The following is a 20,194-nucleotide window of genomic DNA, read 5'->3' on the forward strand; positions in this document are numbered from 1 at the left end:
TTTGTCATATCTGTATGAAATAAATCAAATGTGAATTTGGTAAAGCCTCCGACGTACAATTTCTTTTTCAAATGTTGTGTGTTTTATCTCCGAGAGGATTTTGGTGGCGCCAACGTCGCCAGACACAATTCTCGTTCCGTTTGTGAGTCGGGAGTCGAGGCCGACTTCACTCCCGCTCGGCCGCCTCCCGATTCCGAGGTCGCGGGTTCAATTCTGGGCCGGGCTTGACTTTGATTTCGTTGAAGTCAAAATCGTTCATCGCCGCAAATGACGTTTGTCGGTTCGATCCGTCAGGCGGGTCCGCCTCGAGCCCAGCGGGCGTCGCGCTCAAGCGGGACCAGCATCGACAATTACATTTCTAATAACAATAAAGGTCCCCCGATAAAACCGACGCAAGCTCACGAACGGGACAATTCCTACGATGCGCCGGGCCGGCGGCGCTCAAACCGATTGGCCGAAAAAAGGAGGCGGGATGAGGCAAGTTCCAAAGCAGGCGCACAACTTTATTTGTCTTTGGAGCGCCAAGTCTAGAAGAAGGTGTTGGGTCTCTTGGTGGTGAAGCGAGGCTTGTGCTGACGGCGCAGGACCCGATGGGGCAGCGGGAACTTGATCTTGGAGTCCTGCGGGACCACAACCACATTCGGGTCAGTCGAGGGAAACGACCAATTTCGGCTTTCAAGACGGCATTTTGAAATCCGGAAGAGGAACCCGGCCGGACATTTCATCTGGCGGGTTTTTGCGAGACCCGGGGGCGACGGCGACACTCACGTGGAACTGCTTGATGGCGGGCCTGCGACACTTGCTGGCGGGGATCACCTGCACCTTCATGATCTGGATCGAGTGGGCGCGGGCGCGATGCCGGGCACCCATGTCGCGGTCTGCGGGGAGACGGACGATCAGAGACGCGCGAAAGCGGGGGCGGGAGTTCCGGGGCGCGGGACTCACAGCACTGAGTGACGGCTCCGGAGGTGGTCAGGTCCCGGTACTCGCGATACATGTTGTGCGTGCCGCTACGCGAGTCGTAACGCAGCCAGATGCCGAAGTTCTTCACCTTCAGGGGCGTCTTCTCGTGGACCTGAAGGACAACTTTGTCACGTTCGCCCACGGCAAAAATAACTCGACGCTAAAGTTGCCTTTTACGCCGGCCCGCCGATAACGCGAACCATTTGGCTCAGGAACAAAGTGCACGAAGGCAGATTGACAGAGCTCCTCGTCAACTTCGTCGGATACATTTTCGATTACTTGTGTTCCGACGACAAGTTGCTTTTTTTGGAGAGGGGGTTAAAAGAAGTTCTCTTAGTTGTCTGACGCTTTCGTCGACGGCTGAAGAACTTCTCTTTACCTCGGATGAACACAACACAAAACAACACATTTGTCTGAACACGAGCAATCGAAAACGTCGTCCTGACGGGTACCGACGGGAAGGAAGGAAATTTGAAGCAAAGGGAAGGAAGCAAGGATGGAATCAAGGAAGGAAGGCTGCAGGGAAGGGCAAAAAAGCAGAAGTGAGGTGGAAGGTAAGAAAGAGAGAAAGCAGGTTTAAGTACGGAAATTCAGATGGAAAAATTACATTAGGAAGGACGAAAAGAGGAGGTCCGAGGTGGAAGGAATCCGCTCAGGGAGAAAAACGGACTCAAGCAAAAAGACAGAAGGGTGCACAAATAAAGATACAGGTGTTAAAAAAACAAGGAAAAGGTCAGAAAGGAAGCCAGGAACAAAAGGCAACAGAGCTTCAGAAAAGGAAAGAAAAATAACAAGGAAAGGAAGCGACAGTGACTAAAAGGAGGACGAGCAGGTCAAAGATGGAGGGAAGGAGGGAAAGAAAGCAGGCTTTGGCAAAAGGGATGGTCGCATGCGTCAAGGCAGTAGGAAACGAGGCGAGGGAGGGAAAGGTAGCAGAAAAAGCACAATGTATTTTTGCACGCACGCGTGTTCACGCCACCTTTCGGCCCGTCTCGAAGGAAATCGACGGAGCGGTCGCCGCTACGACGACGAGGACGTACCAGGCCACAGTAGACGGTCTCCCCGGACGCCTTCTTCATCTTCCTCAGCTGGGACACGAAGTACCAGAAGCGTGACTTGGCCACCACGTGGTTGGGCGCAAAAATGCGCATGCGGTAGAGCGGGGGCGTCGGGTTCTTGGGCGACGGCAGCAGACGCCCGATCACCTTGTACTCTCGCAGCTGCGGCGCCGGCAAAACACAAGTCACGCGCACGGACGCACAGAAGACGCGCGCGCGGCATTACGCGACGGGGACGCGTGTGCGGCCTCAGATTCACTTCCGGCCGCACCGTAGCGGCGGCGGAAGGCGACGAGGCCGACGCTCGCTGTGCGCACGCCGGACTGGGTCGCACCACCGACAGAGTGCGACCTTTGGGTTTGGCTGCGGACGTTTCGCAAAAATCACGACGCGGAACCGTCGTCGGCAACATACGGCGAGATGGCCCCCGCTCGACACGGCGGCAGCGTTTCCCAACCGCGAATCATCAGGCGTCCCGCGGAAAACAGAAAACACTGATTCACTGCAAATGCGCCATCTATCCATACCGGCGCATTTCAACACTCTTCTGCCATCACCTCGCTTATTTCAGTACATCGTTAACCTCACAGCATAATTGCCAGTGCTTTGTGACTCTTTTTCTGACTTTCGTTGCCTCAATTCAACTTTTGCTGATTTTTTTTTATCGCGACCAGGGGTGTCAAACTCAAATTCCCGGTGGGCCAAAATTCAAAATCGGGGCAAGGTCGCGGGCCCAACTCAATACTTCATGAAAAATCGCTGCGATGTGCATGTTTGCCTTCTCTGCAGAAATGGAGCGTTTATCACAGTTTATCGCATGACAACAAACTTACATTTTGCTTCAACACTGAATCTGGAAGAAACAAACTTGACTATTATAAACACGAGAAATCCTATTTGCAATAAAAAGACATCAGTGGTGTTTGTTGGCTGTTTTGTATTGAAATAGATAACACAAATTCATCCGTCTCTCCATCTTCTATTTATCTATCTGCAACTTCGTCTCTTTAGGGTTAGGGTTTAACCCTAAGTGTAAATTTGCCCAGGGAGACCGGTAGCATCGTTGCTAACGACTGCAACAGAACGGGAAGGGGCGCTCGGCGGTCTCGACTGATGGGCCGACACACTAGCAAAGCATTCTGGGATTTGGAATATGAGCGGCGCGTTTTTAAATCATTATTATTATTGATTGTGACAGGAAGGTAAACATGACTTAAGCAATCTCGCTATTACGCTCGTGCTGCATACGTTACCGTTCCAGTTTGGTGGCGTGAAACTTTTCCAAATTTTGTGCCTGACTCAGTTAAGGTTGGGAAACGCTCAACGACATCACAACAGGTCTTTGTTCATCCATCTATGCTAGCAATGTACAACGAGGAGCAGAAAACGTAAGATTCGAGATGTTCATTTGCCCTGCGCGCAGCGGTAACGCCATGCACTGAAATTCCTACTTTGCAAGTTTCTTTCCATATAGACAAGTGGGGGAAAGAACTAAACTGAACATAAGAAAAGGGGTTCCAGAAAATGTACCCAAGAACAGTTCAAAAAGGAAATTAAGACACTTTAAAAAGTCAGCATAAGAGTTTGGTAGCGGTTTTGCAGTGCAAAAATAGTGCCAATTCGGCAAAATATGACAAATTACATGCTCTACCAAAATCACCACCCCTTTACTGACACGTGAGTGTACTTTGTTGGACATTAATGTGTTTGGTGGTGATTTTTCTAAAATGTGAAATCTGGGCCTTGTCTCAATAAAGGTCGGGTAATACTCACTTTTAAAACGTTTTCACGTTTACAAACGTGAAGGAAAATACAACGTAACTGTTAGCAGCATTAGCTTCCGTACCATTCAGTGAGCTCGAGCTGGCCTCACTTTCTAGCCGAAAAAACAAATGTGCAATTTTTTTGAAGTCATATAACCAAAACTACGGGATCCTTTTTGTTCTTTCGTCGGCACCATGTGGACACCGACGGTGACGCCATGTTGGAAGTGAAAACACCGAAACGAAAAAGCTGAAAATGTCCACTGAGGAGCAAGTTTGAACACACGTGAGCTAACTAATAAGAGGCGCGCTTGGTTATCAAACAACATCGACAGGCGGAGCTCGCGTTTGGTCGGCCAGTGAATCGTAAATGAACATTTGTACGTACAGTGCCGGACGCCTTCATCTTGTCTCGATCACAGCCAAACGGAAAGAGGAAGTGACGTCATGCACTACGCAAGGCTACGCAGTGGCGTGGGCGGTTCTTCCGGTGCAACCACCCGGGGGAGCGTCTTTCGGATTCCCACGTAGTTTCGAGACAGAACACACCCTGCTCCAATATGACTGGCTCCAGGACACGCGGCGCTGCACTATGATTGGCTGTTGAATCCCAAGATGAACACGTCCTCCTGCTTCCAGGCGGAAAAGAAGATTGTTTCGTCGTTCATGTTTCCCACTCACTCTAACACACCCTAATCCTAACCTTAACCCTAAACCGCCGTAAGACCCAACCCTCGCCCTAGAAATAACCAAAATAAACTTCGTTTTTATTTCCTACAAATATGACACGTTTGGGATACTCGTGTCGTCAACAGCTTAGCCTGTCCTCCCCGCGACGCAGGAGCCAATCATTTTGCAGTGGGCCGTGTCCTGCCTAGAAATGGTGTGGGCTTCCTCATCATGCCCCGGGCAACATTTGTCAATCAAAATACGTCACGTCGCCCACAGTTTCAGGTATAAGATTAAAGGGAAAGCCAAAGACGTCTTGTTTGTTTCTTCAATTAAAAGAAACACACAAAGATTGCAAAAAAAAAGAAAAAAAGAAAAAAGCTAGCTAGGTACTTATACTACATTGATAAGCTGCTTTTTAAATTTTTTTGAAGAGAAATAAGACCCTTGATATGAATAAAGTCTAGAATACCGATGAGGGGCGACACGGCGGACGACTGGTTAGAGCGTCAGCCTCACAGTTCTGAAGACCCGGGTTCAATCCCCGGCCCCGCCTGTGTGGAGTTTGCATGTTCTCCCCCGTGCCTGCGTGGGTTTTCTCCGGGCACTCCGGTTTCCTCCCACATCCCGAAAACATGCACGTTAATTGAAAACTCTAAATTGCCCGTAGGTGTGACTGTGAGTGCGAATGGTTGTTTGTTTGTATGTGCCCTGCGATTGGCTGGCAACCGGTTCAGGGTGTACCCCGCCTCCTGCCCGACGATAGCTGGGATAGGCTCCAGCACGCCCGCGACCCTAGTGAGGAGAAGCGGTTCAGAAAATGGATGGATGGATGGATACCGATGAGGTTGCTGGCTTGAACTTTGATACTACTACCCTAAATAATACCATTAAAATCAACTGGATAAAACCATTTTTGTGCAATCCCACATGTAGTCGTGACTTTTCTCAAATTGGAGGGCTTAACTTTGTACTTTTACAGAGATCGACATGTTTCCATCCATTTTCTTCTGCTTCTTCAAGGAATCCCAGAATTCCCTCTCACGAGCCACTTGGTCAGGTCTTCCGAGGAGATACCGAGGCGTTCCCAGACCAGCTGGGAGACGTGTCCTGGTGGGACCGGGCCGGAACGCCTCACCAGGGAGGGTTGGGATGAGGCGTCCAGGGGGCACCCAACCTCCGATGCCCGAGCGGAGGAGCCGCATCTCCCGGACGAGCGAGCTTCTCACCCGTAGAGCCGTTCGCTCATTTCGGTCGCTTGTATCCGTCATCGTCCTATCCCGATCCAACTCCCGCATACAAATGCTTTAAGCTTGGTCTTTAATTTATCAGCAGAATCCACCCTCTGTTCATGTTTCATTTGGAATAGCTGACATATTTAAAAAGCAATCCTTATTCCACCCAAACTGGTTTAAAAATAACATGATTCTGATTCTGATCAATCGACGCTATTGTACAGCTCTTAAATTACTCGGCATTTCGGAACAAATTCAACCTAAGAAAGACATTTGTGTTGATTGTTCGTTTTTATTAAATGTCCCCTGAAACACTGGAACACCTATTCTGGCAATGTCCCTATCCTAACAAATTCTGGAAAGATGTATCGGTTGATTTTTGATAATACTGACTGACTTTTTTGGAAAAAAATGTATTGTTTGGTTTCTTCAATGACAGCAACAAGACTAAATAAGTCTTTATTATGAATTTAATATTCTTTTAAGATGTCACAAATCCAAATGTAGTCATTCAAAATCTCTTTCCTGTAACTGGAATAATAAGTATTTAAAAAAGCTACCTCGACAGACTGATGGCAGATCGACAGAAAGGTAGATATGTTGTGGCCAGATCTTAACTCCACATCAGGACAGAGGCGAGATTCGAACCCCACCCATCAGAAGTGTGAGGCAGACGACCTCAACGCTGCTTCCACCTTTCGAAATGCTGCAACAGCTTAAAGCGTCCGCAAGAGGGCGGCAGTCCCAAATATGAGCACCTTGGCCTCTCTACTGCTGCTTAGTGGACATTCATGGATACTACAGGATCAATAATGACTGAAAATCTTTAATAGTGGAAAGGATTTAATGATCAATAATTGGAGGAAATCGTTCATTCATCGAGTCAAGAATTTCACGTTACTCGAGTAGTGGCTCCAGTTCCCATGGTTACTGGTGGTCGCTCTGTTCAGACGTAAACCGACAGAAAAAGCTAGCTTGCTACTGATTGGACGCGAGACCAGCACGTGACACGCTGAGTTTTCCCATTTGTAATACATTTCAAATATATATACTTTTTTAAAAAACGCTTTACGTGTTCTCATTATGGGGTGTGTGTGTAGAGTAAGACAGGAAGAAAGGAATCTATTCCATTTTGGAATTTGGGTGTATTGGTCCGCTTTTCCACGTCCAAAATGGCGGCGCCTGCGACGTGTGATTCGTCTCGATCCAGTCGCGTGCCTCCTGAGCTCTGCTGTCCCTCTGCTTCTAATTGGCTAATGCTAATGTCTGATGCTGTTAGCTCATTAGCATGTCAGCGAGCGGCCCAATATATGAACGAGAGGCAAAGTGATACTCACTTCATGGAAATAAAGCTCACCCTTGTTGACTTTCCTTCACATGCCTTCTCTTCCTAGTTTCCCTTTCATTTGGCACACCTCCTTCTTCCTGGTCTCGCCTCCTCGTCGTCTTCGACTTTGTTGCTGAGCGCACAACCGGAAGGCAAGAAGAGAAGGAGGAAGATGAGAAGTTTATTGAAAGCGCCACAACAAAATCAGTCCAAAAAGACAAAGCGGTGTTTGTGCGCGCTGCTTTGTACATGTAGAACACAACTATTTGAACTATTCTGGGATGTGGCTTGTTACGGCAAGACGGCGACCATGGTAACAGAGTCGAGTCCATAAAAAGCCAGTAAGCGACTATTTGCGCCTTTGCGCAACAAGTTCCATCAGACGCGACCACGACCACGACCACAAGGCACTCGGTGACACCGAAGGCACTGGGCCGGCGTGCGGAGGAAGCGTGCCGACGGAGAGCGGCGTCGCCGTGGTGACCGCCGGCCACGCCTCCTCCCAAATGCTGCCGAATTCTCCTCGCGCCAGGCCAGTCCGAACACCGGCAGCAGTTTGGGGGCTAAAAATAGAAGGGAGCCAAACAACCTTGACAAATAACACTTTGCGTTCTTTACAAACGGGCGCTCGCGGCGGCTAACGTCTCCGACGGCGACACGATGACAAAACAGATGGCTGCCGTGGTGAGGTCAACACTGAACAGCGTTTTGGAACACGCCGCCCCCTCGTGGCCGGAGCGGGAATACGAGGAGCGAGCTCACTTTCTATTTGCGGATTTGTTCCCTCGAGTTGTTCGGTTCAAATCGAGTTCATTCTTGAATCGATTTACGGTCAAGATTAACACACACGGGACACAATTTGACATGTGCGGCGGCGTCGGGCCGAAACCTCCGATGTCCAAACTTGGTCCATTTTCTATTTTTCCAGAACTCGACACGATTGGGTCTGTTCATTCAATTTTCATATGATGTTGAAAATGGCTCTCTGTCTTTGCCGACGACGCTCAGCTTGTTTTGCTTTCCTCAAAAGTGACGCGAGGCAGACATATCGTTGCCATTTTTGAATCGAACGCTGCGATTGGCCGGCACGCCCCCCACCTGTCGGGAGAAGACGCCGCTCGGAAAACCGATTTATTTTATTGAATCGTTGGTCATTCGAATTAATGACAAAAACAAGAATGAACTCATTATTTTATGATCAAAATAAGTCATATTTTACATCTTTATTCTCATTCATTCATCTCAAATCATTGTGAATTACCAAAAATACTAGAAAAATAAAATCTTATTTCCACATTTAACAATTTTGCATATCTTTTCTCAAAATAATTGCCTCGTCAATCAAAATAGAAAATGAGAATGAATTATTTTATCAAAATACATTTTGCGTATTCAGAATTTTTCATTTCCATTTTGGTAACCATTTTGGATTTTAATGTATTACATTTACATGAACTCTAAATAAAGAAATAAGAATGTTTATTTGATGATTAAAACAAACGATGGATTGATGATCATTTTCTCATGCCAAATCAACCATTTGAAAGGTCTTTCTTTTGTTAAATGGCCAATCCATCACAAATGTATTCCAAATAATAACGAGCCGAAGATTGGAAGGGACTATTTGACACGACATATTTGCACATTGAACTTCTTTTTCTTGGTTCTTTTTTCGGGGGCGTGACTTTTTGTCTCGGAATGCGTCCGTTTTCAAACTCCAATGCAAAGTTTGCGCAGCCTCGAGCCGCTCGTCGCCGCGACGACAGCGGCCGCGGAACATCCAGAACCTTCTCCCCGAGAAAGAGCAAAACGGTCCGCGTCGGGGTCGCCGCCTCACACGTCCGTCGGCATCTCGGCGGCGCCGACGCGGTCGCCGCCCGGCGCGGGCGCCGTGCAGTTGCCGGTCCGAAGCTCGTCGCCTTCCGCCCGCTCGCACTCGGCGTGGCGCCCGGGCGCCAAGTTCTGCCGGCTGACCCGCAGCAGCTGCGCCTGCTCCTCGCCGTCCGTCTCGCGGTGGTAGAAGTAGTTGAAGTTGGACACGATGACGGGCACGGGCAGCGCGATGGTCAGCACGCCGGCGATGGCGCACAGCGAGCCCACGATCTTGCCGCCGACGGTGACCGGGTACATGTCGCCGTAGCCCACCGTGGTCATGGACACCACGGCCCACCAAAAGGCGTCGGGGATGCTGGTGAAGTACGACTCTTTCTCCTCGGCTTCGGCGAAGTAGACGGCGCTGGAGAAGAGGATGACGCCGATGAAGAGGAAGAAGATGAGCAGGCCCAGCTCGCGCATGCTGGCCTTCAGCGTCTGCCCCAGGATCTGCAGACCCTTGGAGTGGCGCGACAGCTTGAAGATGCGGAAGACGCGCACCAGACGGATGACGCGAAGGATGGCCAGCGACGTGGCCTGCTCGCCGCCGCCGCCGCCGCCATCCGGGTCGTCGGCCAGCTCGGTCCCCAGCGTGATGAAGTACGGGATGATGGCCACCACGTCGATGGAGTTCATCATGTTTCGGAAGAAGGCCATCTTGCTGGGACACGCGAAGAAGCGCACCAGGAGCTCGAAGGAGAACCAGACGATGCACAGGGTCTCCACCGCGAAGAAGGGGTCGGCCAGGATGTCGGCGCGTCGGGCGGCCGTGCCGTTGCCGGCGGCCGCCGCCGCCCGCCGCCGCTCGCCCGCGTCCTCCTTCAGCTCGGGCAGCGTCTCCAGGCAGAAGATGACGATGGAGATGAGGATGACCGCCACCGACACGATGGCGATGCCCCGCGCCGGGCCCGAGCTCTCCGGGTGCTCGAAGAGGAGCCAGATTTGCCGCTGGAACTCCTTGTCCGGCAGCGGGCGCTCCTCCTCGCGGACGAAGCCCTCGTCCTCGCGGAACTTCTCCACGGCCTCGGCGCCCAGTTCGTAAAACCCGATCTCCTCGGAGAACATGTCCAGCGGGACGTTGACGGGCCGCCTCAGCCGGCCGCCCGACTGGTAGTAGTAGAGGATGGCGTCGAAGCTGGGCCGGTTGCGGTCGAAGAAGTACTCGTTGCGCAGCGGGTCGAAGTAGCGCATCCTCTTCTTGGGGTCGCCCAGGAGCGTGTCGGGGAAGTGCGCCAAGGTCTTCAGCTGCGTCTCGAAGCGAAGCCCCGACACGTTGATGACCACGCGCTCGCAGCACTCGTGCCCGTCGCGCTCGTCGTCCTGCGGGTGACCCGGCAAGGTGGCGCTCTCGTCCACGTTGTCCGCGGGCACCACCGTCATCCTGGCGGGGAGCGGGGAGGGGGGAAGGGCGGGGGGGCCGAGCGGGAAGCGCGAGGTCCGAGCGGCGGGCTCCTACCGAGCCTCCATCGTCGTCTTTGCCTCGTCACGGGCGGGAGATCGGCCGCACGCGCTCGGCTTTCCGCGGGATGAAATATTCATGCCTCCGCGTCGTCCGGGTGTCCCTTTCCCGCTCCCGCCGGCGCCGGCCGATGACGGAGCCGCATGCCGCCCGCGGGTGCCCGCGCTGCGGCATCGGCGCCCCGTCGTCGTCCTCGCGTTCCCCCTCAAGACGAGCGTCACGAGGACAAGGACGGCGAGGAGAAAGTTCTTTCCACGTTATGTGGCTCCGGGCGGCCTCACCGGAAGCATACTGTGGTGCTGAGGGAGAGGAGGAGGAGGAAGAGGGGGAAGAGGGGAGGCGGGGGCGACGCAATGCAGACACGCTTTTGGCGCCACGGGGAGAGAGAGAGAGAGAGAGAGAGAGAGACCAGCAAGAAAGGGGGGTAGGATGAGAGCGAAGGAAAGAAAAAAAAAAAGGGGGGGAGAGAAAAGAGGGCCAGGGAGAACAGCAGACAGAGAAAGAGAGCGACTGGCACAGAACAGAATGAACGCAACAGAAAAATAGAGCAAAAAGAGTGAGAGACAGAAGGAGAGAAAGACAGACAGAGAGAAAAATAGAGTGAGAATGAAGGACAGAGACAGTCAGAGTTCCAGGGAAAGAAAGAGAGCGAGAGAGAAAGAGAAAAACAAGACAGAGAAAGACAGAAAAACAAAATGACAAAGAAAAAGGGAGAGAGCCAGCGAAAGAGACGGAGAGAGAAGAACGGGGTGAGAGAGGGACAGAAAAAGAAAGCGACAGAGAGAAAGAAAGGCAGCAAGAAAGGGAGAGGGGACAGAGAGAGAGAGGGGGGGGGCAGAAGTTGAGAGAGTGAAAGAGCGAGAGAAAGACAGGTGAGAGAGAGAGAAATTGAGAACTAAATATAGATCGAGAGAGAGAGAAACGAAGTGGGACAGAAAAATAGAGCGAGCGAGCGAGCCCCTCATCCTCTTCCTCGCCACCAGAGTAAATAGTCCCCGTGTTGCCATAGTAACGGAGGACCACCATGACGTAGAACATTCAGGTGAGCGTTTCCACGCTAAGCGAGTCACGCCGTCGCATCGAGGTGGCGTCGTGACCCTCGACCTCACGGCCCCCGAACAGCGCTCGTGTTCGGGAGAGCGAAAGGAGCACGACGGCGTCAAAACGTTTGGGATTTTCCGCTCCGTTTTCAAATTCTGTTCGTTTTTCCAGCAGATTCGTTCGTTTGCAGTTGTTTCAAAAATACTTTGGATGTTTTGAGTTTCAGTGCTTTCTTTTCTTTTCTTCTCAATCAAGTGTGAGATCCAAAAAAAGATCCCAATCAGTATTGTGGGAAAAAATACCATCTCCCCTTTTTTCTCGACTGACCGGTGCACTGAGCGCAGTGCATATCAACTGCTTGGAGAAATTGTCTCATTTTAACAATTCTTTTTAGTTGCATCAATTGTATTTTTCAATCGTTAACCTCAAAAAGTCAGCATGGTTTTAAATGCCCGGCGGGCCAGATCGAAAAACAAAGCGTGCCAATCTGGCGCGGGAAGTCGCGCAGGACGCGGCGAGCGATGCATTTCGTGTTGAGTTTTGCGTGGCGCTAAAAATGACGAGACGAGGTCATCGGCGAACATCACGTCTGTCGACGAGAGGAAAAAGTGCGATGCGAACAAAACGTCAGTTCGTTCCCGCACGCTCCGCCGAGGACGACGTTTCCGGCGGCGGCTGCGGTGAGGACGCCCCCCGTGCCCCCGTGCCCCCATTCATCAAGGCACAGAGTGCTTATATAACGGCGCGCACGACTATTTTTAGCCGCCGGAGGACTCGTGGAAAAGACTGCGCCCGATGCGTCCTTCAAAATCGCGGGCGAGCTATTCTGGGCAGCACGTCGGGGGGGGGGGTGACGGTGATACAAATACAGGAAAGAACGGCGACAACAACACATCATCAAGACGTCAGCACGCAGGCGGGACAATCGGGTAAAAAACAAAGACCCCGAGGCGTACGCACGTAAACATGCTAAGCTAAGGCGCCGACAAACACGGCGGACGTGCCGGCTCGCCTGAGCTTTATTTCGCGCAAGCGAAGCTAAATTGACTTTACCGTTCAGGGGTCACGAGCGCTGTTTAAGTGCAGATAACGACATCGTTACATCTGGAAAAGATGAACACTTTTGATTATCTACGAGCGATCTGACATTTGCCAAGTTTCAACATGAACCTGCGTTTTCATTGACCCACGTGCAACTCACACATCACAGTGGCTCCCTTTTCATATCTAGAAAGGGTTTGGGACTGACTGCAATTTCCACACCGATTTGGAAATCCTGACTGATGGCGCCTTACAAACTGAAGCGGGAGCTTTTCCCAAAGAGGGTGCGGTCGTCCCGCTGCCCTGTCAACGTAGACGTCAAAATAAAAAAGTGCACAAGCTGCGACAGCGCATGAAAAAACAAAAACGGCTTCCGGCAAGCCAGCAGCCTCTTTTCAACCCAATGTTTCTTCAAACATTTCGACCGGAGGTACTCATTTTCACAAAAGTGTATTCTTCACAATGCAAAGTAGGCGCGGCGTTTGCATCTTTGAACCTTCACAAGTGCATCAATATCAGGCGTCAAATCCTGAGGAGCAGCCAATTTCAGAATCACATTTATCAGTGCGCCCTCCAGCGGACACAATTAGCAACACGTTACTGTGCTGGGAAAAGAGCAGCAGCAGTTCCGGGTGTTCTGAATCCCACGGACCGGATTGGACGCAATCAGAATAAGAGTGACAAGATGGCGGCACGTAAAAGTTAGCATGCGCGAAGCTAACGAGGGCAGAAACATGGCGGAGGCGGGAACGACATCCGCTGATCTTCTACCAAGTCCGGCAGCTGAGGTTCCCGCTGCGACTTCCTGTTTGGACCACGCTCACGCTAAACTAAACTAAGCTCGGCTCGGCTCGGCTAAAGAGAGTTTGCAAACCATCGGAATACTGAGTGGAAAGTGAGGAGTCTTGTTCTCACATGAAATATTCACGTGCTCCTCATTTGCATAACACCGCCCACCCGATGCTCATTTGCATAACGCGGCAAGATGAAGGTCATGTGAAGAAAACGGCATCTGAGAGCGACAACAGGACGACAGCACCACCTGCTGGCTCGCGCTCGTCCGCGTGCCGAGGGAGGCGCTCGCGACGTCACAACAAACCAGCGAGACAGTGGCGCATGAATTGGAACCAAACAAGACTGCGACAACTTGACAAAAACGCATGAAATTCATGAGAGAGAAGGCGGTGGAACGACACGGAACAAGATGCCGCCACGTGACACGGTCGCAACAATATCACGACAATGACACGTGAGGCGACGGTGTTCCAAGGAGACGATATCGCAACAGGTCGACGGCGCGACACTCTGACGTGTACGCGCGACAAGCCACTGAAGAGGACGGTGTTCCGCGACACGACCGCGAGAGGCCGCCACGGAGCCCAGGGGAGACCTTTGGAGGTCCGTCGGTGAGCTGGTTGACGTGTGCGCGTGTGCGTGTGCGTGTTTGGAAGTCTTCCCGAGGGCCTCCACGCACTGTGAAGGGGAGAGGGAAGGGGTGGTCTTGTGAGGAGCGCAGGCTGCCGATTGGCTCTCGCGTTTTCCACTTGAGCGCTCATCCGGCACACACGCGGCACGTGCTAAGCTAACGGCTGAGCGCTCCGAGGCTCCTCTCCGATCTCCGCTCACGACCCCCCCCCCCCCCCCCCCCGAGTCTGCGAATGAAGCTGGTCGTAGAGCAGGGGCGGCGCTGGGACAAGGACATCATGATGTTTGCCCGCCATCTTGACTCGTGCTCGCACAAACGGTTTTTGCACTGAATCTGCAACTTGGAGTGAACACTCGAAGCGAGGTGGCGCGCGCGCGCGCGCACGCTGATGCCCCTCAGGTGACTCACGGTGGACGTCACGTGCCAACGAGCAGCTCCGATTGCGTGCGCCGGTTGTTAGTGGTTACCTGTTGCCACGGTGACGGCCTCCATCCGAGCTTCCATCCAGAAAGACTCCGCTCGAGGCAGCTCCCTCGCGCGCAAACCTTGTCAAGAACAAACAAACAAACAAACAAACACAAATACGATGATGATGATTCCGAAAGTAAGAGTACAGGCAATGTCGCAATAGGCCCCGCCCCCGTGTCCATAAATGGTCACGTCCGATGGCAACGAGATGAAGACAGAGGCCAAATAAAAATAAACTTTTGTTCAGCGTGTGATTTGTGACTGGACCTGAACTCACCGCCTGTCAGCCTGAATTAAAGCGGCGTTGTGTCATGCTGCCCTCAAGGAGCAACGCAACACACACACACACACACGCACACGCACACACACACATCTGGTGTCTGTTGGGAAATGCTGCACTTGTGACGTTATTGGTACAAATGTCCCAAGGGCTGCCTTGTGCTGTGTGGACGCCGTAGCCCGCGGGCCACCTACTACTCGCGTTGTTGCCATTGTGGCGTGTGAGGGCGAGTGTGCGGGGGGTGGACGACAGTGTTGCTTAATCCAGGGGGGGATGCTGATCATGATCAGGCTGCTGCATGAGATAAGGAAAAGGGATAAATATAGCATTCATGCTTTGTTGTCTTAATCCGACCGCAGGGCGAAGAAAATAACCTTTTAAATAGGTCACTGTGCGTGTGTGCGCGCGTGTGTGTCCAGTGTAAGTTTGGATGACCGAGTACATTTGAGGCTGGTCGCTCTTAAAGGGCCAGCGTGGACAAATCGTCCAGTCCGAGGCTGAATTTCTCCCATGGAGATGAAGTTCATTGTGGGTAAAACCACATCAAACAAGATGCTGTGTGCGAGCGCGCGCGCGTGTGCATGCGAGTGAGTGTTGGTCTGCCGAGCAGCACAAAGACGAGTGACGCGCGTGTGCGTGGCATCTTATATAAGATGAGGACATCAAGGGTCCTGATGTGCACGCTTTCTTTTCTTTTCTTTTCTTTTCTTTTTCCTCCTCTCTCTCAACATTCCCCCCGAAATGAATAAATGATTACAGCGACATGAAGGTTTGCTGATTTTACATTTAAAAAAAAAAAAAAGACAACCGGGAGTCTAAAGAGAGAAAAGAGCGAAAGAGTCAGTCACGCGCAGAGTGGGGCTGGGGGCAGGTCGGCGGCGGGGGGTCGCGCGCGCGAGGGGGCGGAGAGACGCCGCTCCTCCGCCGTCCTCGCATTCTCACTCCGCTCCTGCCACGGCTTCATCTTCATCTCCTCCGGCGCATCCTCTTCCTCGTCTCGGATCTTCCGGGATGCCGACGGCCTCCGTCAACAAGTGCGCGTGAGCGGCGCGGCGCCGCGCGGCGCGGCGCTCGAGTGTGATGGAGGTGGCTCTGGTGAGCCTGCAGGAGAACGGAGGCGCCAACAATGGAGAGCAGCAGCAGCAGCAGCAGCTCCGCTCGGCGCTCATGGACGACCTGGGCAAGGAAATAAACGCTCCTCCTCCTCCTCACCACCACCACCACCATCATCCTCATCCCCATCCTCATCCTCATCCTCATCCTCAGCCTCAGCCTCCTCTTCCCCCGCCGCCTCCCGCGTGGAGGATCAACGACATGAACAGCGCGCTGAGCTGCAGCGAGAACGCCATGGACGCGCTGCTACGCGCCGACCACAGCCCGCACGTGTTCGACGACGAGCTCCCGGACCCGGACCCGGACTCGGACAGCAACGAGCGCGTGCTCGTCAACATCGCCGGCCTCCGCTACGAGACGCAGCTGGGCACCCTCAACCAGTTCCCGGACACGCTGCTCGGGGACCCCGCCAAGAGGATCAAGTACTTCGACCCGCTGCGCAACGAGTACTTCTTCGACCGCAACCGGCCCAGCTTCGACGGCATCCTCTACTTCTACCAGTCGGGCGGCAAGATCCGCAGACCCGTCAACGTGTCCATCGACGTGTTCGCCGACGAGATCCGCTTCTACCAGCTGGGCGAGGAGGCCATGGAGCGCTTCCGCGAGGACGAGGGCTTCATCAAGGAGGAAGAGAAGCCGCTGCCGCGCAACGAGTTCCAGAAGCAGGTTAGTGCAGGGCGGGCTCCCAGTCGATATCCCGTGCACTAGTACGCTTTTCGTCGCCACCGGGAAGACCGCTTTCAGCGCAACAGTAGAACGGCTAAGTCTTACTAGCGGCGTGTTTGAGGGGCGGCCGCGACCTGCTCGCTCCTGGAGAGAAGCTCGACATCTTCATCTGCTCCGCTTCCTTCCGTCTCTTCGGCGCCGCCGTCTCGAATCCGTACATCACGGCCGGCGTCGCCGCGGTCTTCCCAACTTTGCCCCTCACCCCAGCAGAGACCCTTCTGTCACACACCGCACCCGTTCCAACCTGCTCGGAGCCCTTTCTTCACCTCCTTACCACACCCCCCACTTCTCTAGTATTACAAGTCCTCCACCCTCGCTATCTCTTCCTTCTACACCTCTCTCGCTCGTGCACGTTCTTCCCGTCTTACTTGAGCTCATCTTCATTCCTCTCCCTTTTCCCACGACTCTGTGACATTTACGCAGACCAGAAGAACATGTTACTCGTCAGGCAAAACAGCTGTGTGCTAGTAGTGCAACTACCGACAAAATTCTACAAGCGCTTCACGAGTAGGACAAGCACATCACAGATGTCAATTAGTGCACCGTTTTGTCTCACTAGTACTGGAGTTATCCAACTAGCATGCCCTAGTTGTTCTACTAGTGCATAGAAATGTCGTACAGTAGTAGAAGTCAGGAGAGGGAAACATGTCACTAGTAGTGGTGATGGTGGTTCCACTATCGGGCCCCGAGTTCTTCTACTAGTGCGCAGAAACGGTCATAGAACAGTGGGGGGGGGGGGGGGGGGGGGGGGGCGCGTTCAATTGCCTCACTAGCGAGGACAAAGAGCGTACTAGTACCCGGACGGCCGAGCGCGCTGCCGGGAGCCGGACTGAGGGCCGCGGCGTCTTCCCGCAGGTGTGGCTGATCTTCGAGTACCCGGAGAGCTCGAGCCCGGCGCGCGGCATCGCCATCGTGTCGGTGCTGGTCATCACCATCTCCATCATCACCTTCTGCCTGGAGACGCTGCCCGAGTTCCGCGACGAGCGCGAGCTGCGGGCGGCCGGACGGCCCGGCAACGGCACGGCGGCGCGGCCCCCCGCTCGCCTTCGCCGACCCCTTCTTCATCGTGGAGACCACCTGCGTCATCTGGTTCACCTTCGAGCTCTTCGTGCGCTTCTTCGCCTGCCCCAGCAAGTCCGAGTTCTCCAAGACGGTGATGAACATCATCGACATCATGTCCATCATGCCCTACTTCATCACGCTGGGCACCGAGCTGGCCGAGCAGGGCCAGGAGCACCCGAACGGCCAGCAGGCCATGTCGCTGGCCATCCTGCGCGTCATCCGCCTGGTGCGCGTCTTCCGCATCTTCAAGCTGTCGCGCCACTCCAAGGGTCTGCAGATCCTGGGGCAGACGCTGAAGGCCAGCATGCGCGAGCTGGGCCTGCTCATCTTCTTCCTCTTCATCGGCGTCATCCTCTTCTCCAGCGCCGTCTTCTTCGCCGAGGCCGACGAGCCCGAGTCGCACTTCTCCAGCATCCCCGACGCGTTCTGGTGGGCCGTGGTCACCATGACCACGGTGGGCTACGGCGACATGCGCCCCGTGACGGTGGGCGGCAAGATCGTGGGCTCGCTGTGCGCCATCGCCGGCGTGCTGACCATCGCGCTGCCCGTGCCCGTCATCGTGTCCAACTTCAACTACTTCTACCACCGCGAGACCGACCAGGACCAGTCGTCGCTCAAGGACGAGCCGGCGCCGCCCGAAGGCAAGGCGGGCGCGCCGGGCCCCGAGGAGAAGGAGGAGGAGTCGTCGGGGGCGCCGGACAAGGGCGACGTCAAGGCCAACAGCGGCCTGGACCTGAAAAGTTCTCTGTACGCCTTCTGCCTCAACACGCGGGAAACCGACTTGTAGGGGCGCGGGACTCGCGACCTTTTCCGAAGACTTTGACTTTGAACTCTTTCCTGCCTCGTGCACGGCGCGCGCGCGCACGTGAGCTTTGGTTTGGATACGTGATGCGCTCAACGTGACTCAAAGCAGGTCAGTGCCCGCCTCGCTATTTGCAGCTCGGAATCGCACAGGGAGCGGAACTTCCACGCCTCGCCCTCCGCACGACTGACCCTCGCCCCGAATTGCCCGACCCCAACCGCCCATTGCCCCAATTTCCTCTTCGTCCCGACGTCACGTCGCGTTGCGTTTCCTCCTCCGTGAACTCGTAACCAATCGCAGCAAAGCCGCTTCCGGTCACCTGCACCGGCATCCCTTTGATTCCGGGAAATTGCTAACTTTGCGGCGAAGACACGTGGACGGCGGCGCGGCGTCTGGACGCGGCCGAGCGGGACGGGACGCGCGCCTTGGCCCCGCGTCTTTGATTACTTTCGTGTCAATTCACGCCATCGTTGCAGCGTTGCCACGCCAACCACGCTCACGCACGAGGGCGCGCATTTCACACTCCTGAACGCACGCAAACGTGACAGATGGATACGCGCTAATAACGTGTCGTCACGTGTTCAGCGACACGCAATCATAATCGCACCTTCTTCATCTGCCGAGACACTTTCACGTTAAACGGACTAACGGAGAAGCACGGAGGGCGGCAAAATGGGGCGGCGGCGGCGCAGAGTGTCCTTGAATGCCTCGCGTGGTGTCGTGCGGTGTCGGGAGATTAGAAAACTTAAAAATATCTCATCAAAGCTGTCGACCGATCGACGTCTCGTTTGACTGCTGACACTAAAACTGCGTCGGCTTTAATCCCTCACTTTATTTCCATAATATCCACGCCGCGCACGCCATTCATAGAAACACGCACACGCCGCATACAGTAGCACAACCGAACAACACACACGCACACGCACACACACGTGTGAGGTGTCGACTGGGTTAGTGTGAGCGGTTCGCCGCTCCCGTCAGGGTTCGGGAAGGGCCGGAAGCGCTGGAGACCGCGAGGAGGAACTTACATAACGCACGCGGTGGCGGTCCTCAGCTGTGACCTCACCGCTGCCGGGGGGACAAAAGATCCCGCTCGAGAAAATGGATGACAAACGCCACTTGATGATGTCATCCTGGCGTGACATCGCGGCTGGATGACATCATCAAACCTCCGGGACACATCGCAAACGGAAAAATGGCCGACGACCGCTGGCTTGTGTTTAGCCTGGCGGCAGCTCGCTTTGTTTGGTCGCCGGTCCCACACACGCAACCAACCGCATGCGCACACGCAACCACAGTGTTGGGAAAGTTCATTTTCTACATGAACTACTTCGAAGTTCAGTCCTCCGTTCAAAATTTTGAACAAAGTTCACCGTTTAGTTTTTTCCACTATGTGGCTGACGGGCAATTCCCCAGAAAATACTGGCATCTCATTTCCTCGTTGTTGGCACCCATTCAGTCCGCACTCGCAGCCAGCAGCGGCGTCCACCCTACAATCCCAAAAACATCAGGAAAATCTTGCTTGAATGGGATTTTTGATTTTTTCCAAAGAAAAACTGGACTTTTGGCCTTTATGGCAAAAACACGCAACACAGTATGACAGGAATGACTGTTGACAACTTTGCATTCCGTGCAGCTCTGGCTGACTATATTAACCAAATATTTGATCTTATCAACACTTCTATTACGAAAGAAAATCAATTCCATATTATCACAGTGTTTTCACTCAAGCATTCTGATTCAAATAATTTTCCTAACAAAGAACAGGTTTACTCCCATTTACAGAGTGTCCCTGAACGCACCTCGCCCACGTATACATGAACGGCGTACGCTCTGAATGGGTTAAATACAGCGCGGATAGGAACGTACGAAGTCCCGTATGTAGTGCG

The 20,194-nt window shown here is 53.4% G+C and overlaps 3 protein-coding genes and 1 non-coding gene across 7 annotated transcripts; 1 reads left to right on the forward strand and 3 right to left on the reverse strand.

Annotated features, from left to right (window-relative positions):
* Positions 1-482: 482 nt before the first annotated feature.
* rpl18a (ribosomal protein L18a) lies at positions 483-4,271 on the reverse strand. The gene is made up of 5 exons (XM_061667462.1): positions 4,173-4,271; positions 2,004-2,183; positions 946-1,075; positions 769-878; positions 483-620 (listed from the first exon to the last, which is right to left on the reverse strand). The coding sequence occupies exons 1-5, from the start codon at positions 4,188-4,190 to the stop codon at positions 528-530; spliced, it is 531 nt and encodes a 176-aa protein (XP_061523446.1). The 5' UTR covers positions 4,191-4,271; the 3' UTR covers positions 483-527.
* On the reverse strand, positions 2,259-2,391 carry LOC133397533 (small nucleolar RNA SNORA68). The gene has a single exon (XR_009767649.1). It is a non-coding gene; the product is annotated as a small nucleolar RNA SNORA68 (small nucleolar RNA).
* A 60-nt stretch (positions 4,272-4,331) lies between the features above and the next one.
* On the reverse strand, positions 4,332-10,281 carry kcna1b (potassium voltage-gated channel, shaker-related subfamily, member 1b). 4 transcript variants are annotated; one of them, XM_061667459.1, is made up of 2 exons: positions 7,046-10,281; positions 4,332-4,416 (listed from the first exon to the last, which is right to left on the reverse strand). In XM_061667459.1, the coding sequence occupies exon 1, from the start codon at positions 10,265-10,267 to the stop codon at positions 8,849-8,851; it is 1,419 nt and encodes a 472-aa protein (XP_061523443.1). In that variant the 5' UTR covers positions 10,268-10,281; the 3' UTR covers positions 4,332-4,416; positions 7,046-8,848. The 4 variants fall into 4 exon arrangements, with proteins under 4 accessions (XP_061523443.1, XP_061523444.1, XP_061523442.1 ...); XM_061667460.1 differs by having other exon boundaries at positions 4,338-4,413; XM_061667458.1 differs by having other exon boundaries at positions 4,350-4,416; positions 7,026-10,281.
* A 3,783-nt stretch (positions 10,282-14,064) lies between these two features.
* Positions 14,065-18,389, forward strand: LOC133397041 (potassium voltage-gated channel subfamily A member 2). The gene is given in 3 exon segments (XM_061667456.1): positions 14,065-16,381; positions 17,297-17,478; positions 17,480-18,389. Coding segments are annotated over 3 exon segments (1,692 nt in total). The 5' UTR covers positions 14,065-15,682; the 3' UTR covers positions 18,291-18,389.
* Positions 18,390-20,194: the final 1,805 nt, after the last annotated feature.

The sequence above is a fragment of the Phycodurus eques genome, chromosome 22 (genome assembly GCF_024500275.1).
Source record: "Phycodurus eques isolate BA_2022a chromosome 22, UOR_Pequ_1.1, whole genome shotgun sequence".
Classification (NCBI taxonomy): domain Eukaryota; kingdom Metazoa; phylum Chordata; class Actinopteri; order Syngnathiformes; family Syngnathidae; genus Phycodurus; species Phycodurus eques.

Coding starts and splice junctions, on each gene's coding strand:
- kcna1b (XM_061667459.1), bottom strand. CDS start 10,267: ATGACGGTGGTGCCCGCGGACAACGTGGACGAGAGCGCCACCTTGCCG.
- rpl18a (XM_061667462.1), bottom strand. Junction 1,076..2,003: donor AGACCGTCTACTGTGGCCTG/GTACGTCCTCGT, acceptor GTTGTCCTTCAG/GTCCACGAGAAGACGCCCCT. Junction 621..768: donor CCGCCATCAAGCAGTTCCAC/GTGAGTGTCGCC, acceptor GTGGTCCCGCAG/GACTCCAAGATCAAGTTCCC.